Source organism: Rattus norvegicus, chromosome 5 (genome assembly GCF_036323735.1).
Source record: "Rattus norvegicus strain BN/NHsdMcwi chromosome 5, GRCr8, whole genome shotgun sequence".
Classification (NCBI taxonomy): domain Eukaryota; kingdom Metazoa; phylum Chordata; class Mammalia; order Rodentia; family Muridae; genus Rattus; species Rattus norvegicus.
Window position 1 is genome coordinate 1,320,639 of NC_086023.1, and position 2,470 is coordinate 1,323,108.

A 2,470-nucleotide genomic window follows, 5' to 3' on the forward strand; every position below is an offset into this window, starting at 1 on the left:
TACCAAGATCATTCTCAGAATCAAACAAAGAAAAAATAAAGAAATAACTGCTGACAATGATCTTTCCCATGACCCAGATGCCCATCAGCTCAGAGCCAAGTTTGTAGCACGGGGCAAGTCCAGGTGCACATCTTCTTGGAGTCCGCCGCACGCAAGCAGGGGGCTTAACCACGTGTGGTGCGAACCCTCGAACCGGCTCCCACTCAGGCGTCTTGTCTGCCCCGGAGCTCGGTTATCTCTGCTGTAGGAGCGGCAGTTCCTCTTTTTTATTTTTTAAAAGCACCAAATTGAGATCTGCTTGAACCTGGGCAATGGAATCTGTAAAGCATCGGAATATAATTGGGAAGATCATTAGTACAACAACAAGTAGTAAAATCCCAACTCCAATAAAAATAAAATATTGTGTCTAATCGATTGGATTTAATGATTTAACTCCATACGCAAAGGATCTTGCCAATCCAGAGAGGTCCACTGCATCTACATGTTGCTTATTCATTTTTGTGATTAAGGACGTCAATTCTTGAATATTATAAGAAATGTTATCATCATCCCATATGTCTAGCAAATATGTTTTGGTCCTTTCTCATTTTTCTGTAGCATTATAAGGTAAAGGAGTCACACAAATAAAATCATAATTAGCGTGACAGTGTGTGGCCATCCTAGTCTTAATGTTTGTAACATCTCGTCCTAATTCTAATACTACCTCTTCTAGGGCATTTAATCTAGTTTCTAATTTCAAATCTATAATCTTCTGTTCTGATAATGTAAGGGTAACATTCTTATGGAGATCATTAACAAAAGTGGCAATCTGCATTTCCTTAACCAAAGCAGTAGTAGAAACAGCAAAAGAAGTAACAATAGCTATCAAAGCGGTTATACCTAGAATTAAGGCTGTTACAAATCTTTTTGCCCTAATCAAACCCGTAGCATACCTAATAGTCTGGATGGCAGAATCATCAAAACATGGCTCATCTCCCAAGTCTACCGGTAACAAAACATAAGGAGGTCTGACAATCAATATAACAGATCCCGATACAGTGGAATCAATGCAATTAATCAGCTTGCATGATGTACACTTAATACTAAAAATAGATTCAACCTTATCTATGCTAATCAATTGTGGCAATCCTACTAATATTGCATAGGGATAGGTAACACAAGCAGAAACTGAAACAGCATCATAATCAGCAGCTCCTGTTTTCTTCAGCAAAAGTTTCTCACTAGAAGCAACCAGTCGGAACAGTTCTGGATGTTCTATCAGTGGTTTGTTCTGTCTATCAGGGAGGTCTCTGTGGAGTGGCTCCCAGAACCATGTCGGTTCTACCCACCCCGCATCATACCATCTTTTGATCAGTTTTCCAACTGGAGGCACGTAGTTCCCATAAGGTTTTGAGTTAGAGGAGAGATAATTGCTCTGATCTTTATCAGGTGAGGACATGGAGAAGTCCCAGAGAAGTCTAGCAGCACCTAAGGGAGAGAATCTTACCCCATTGTCAGGGAAGGCACATGGAAGCCAGCGCGGGAAAGCATTCTCATCTCCCTCCCAAAGGGCGTCCTTTTTAAATGCTGTTTTGTAATGGGGGTAGCACGGCGGAAGATTCTTTGCTGTGGTATAATGTTGTCTTTTTTCTTCTTTATCGCTCACGGTGGTCATCCACAATTCCGACATACGCCGCCCATTGCCCTTTCCATCTGGTTTGATATTGTCCAAGGTGGGGGTATCTCTGTTAAACACCCTTTTTCCCACTTGAAAACAGCCCACTGGCACCGAAGGGGAGAAAGAGAAGCAAATTGGCAGAGAATCGGACTTTCCCTCAAAATCTACATAACCCGAGCTGTTCTTTAGAAGGTGAAAGTCAGGCGATCCCCCTATCACTAATGTGTGATTGGTTAAAACCTTGATGTGATCCGACACCTCCCACCCTACAGGATGTAATATGGGTCTCTTTGGTAAGTAAGCCCAAAACTTTCCCCTAAAGCGGTGGGCGCACTCATGACTCTAAGCATAGCCACAAACAGCAAGGTTGTCGTTTCCAGGGCATGTGTAGCCTTCAATACTTCCTTTGCCTGAGCTGTCAGGGTTTTAAGCTGTGTCCACGTCGGCGTCTGTAGTGTTTTGGTTTTTGGCTCTAGGCGAGTCGCCTTGATCTTTTTGGCCAGGTTCCGCATTATCTGGCGGTTCGGCCTCTTTCGGCGTGGGGGACGGATGTCCGTTTCCTTTGCCTGGCCTGATGAGTCTGTCTGGGACCCAAATTGGTGATTCGGCATCCTGTGGGAAAACACAAGCATAGCCTCGTCCAGAGGCAATTAGCACATCTGGCCCCTTCCATAGGCCAGTTAATTGGTCTTTCCATCTGACCAGGGGTTTAGGAGCACTCTCCTTCTCCGCCCAATGTCTTTCGGTGGCTGTAAGCCCCTGGTTATCTGTATTTACATGATTCAAAACGAATAGGGAATGGCTAAGCAATTG

General features: G+C 43.8%; 1 protein-coding gene across 1 annotated transcript; it reads right to left on the bottom strand.

Annotated features, from left to right (window-relative positions):
* Positions 1–583: 583 nt before the first annotated feature.
* LOC134487097 (uncharacterized) lies at positions 584–2,268 on the bottom strand. The gene is given in 2 exon segments (XM_063288687.1): positions 584–1,965; positions 1,968–2,268. Coding segments are annotated over 2 exon segments (1,683 nt in total).
* Positions 2,269–2,470: the final 202 nt, after the last annotated feature.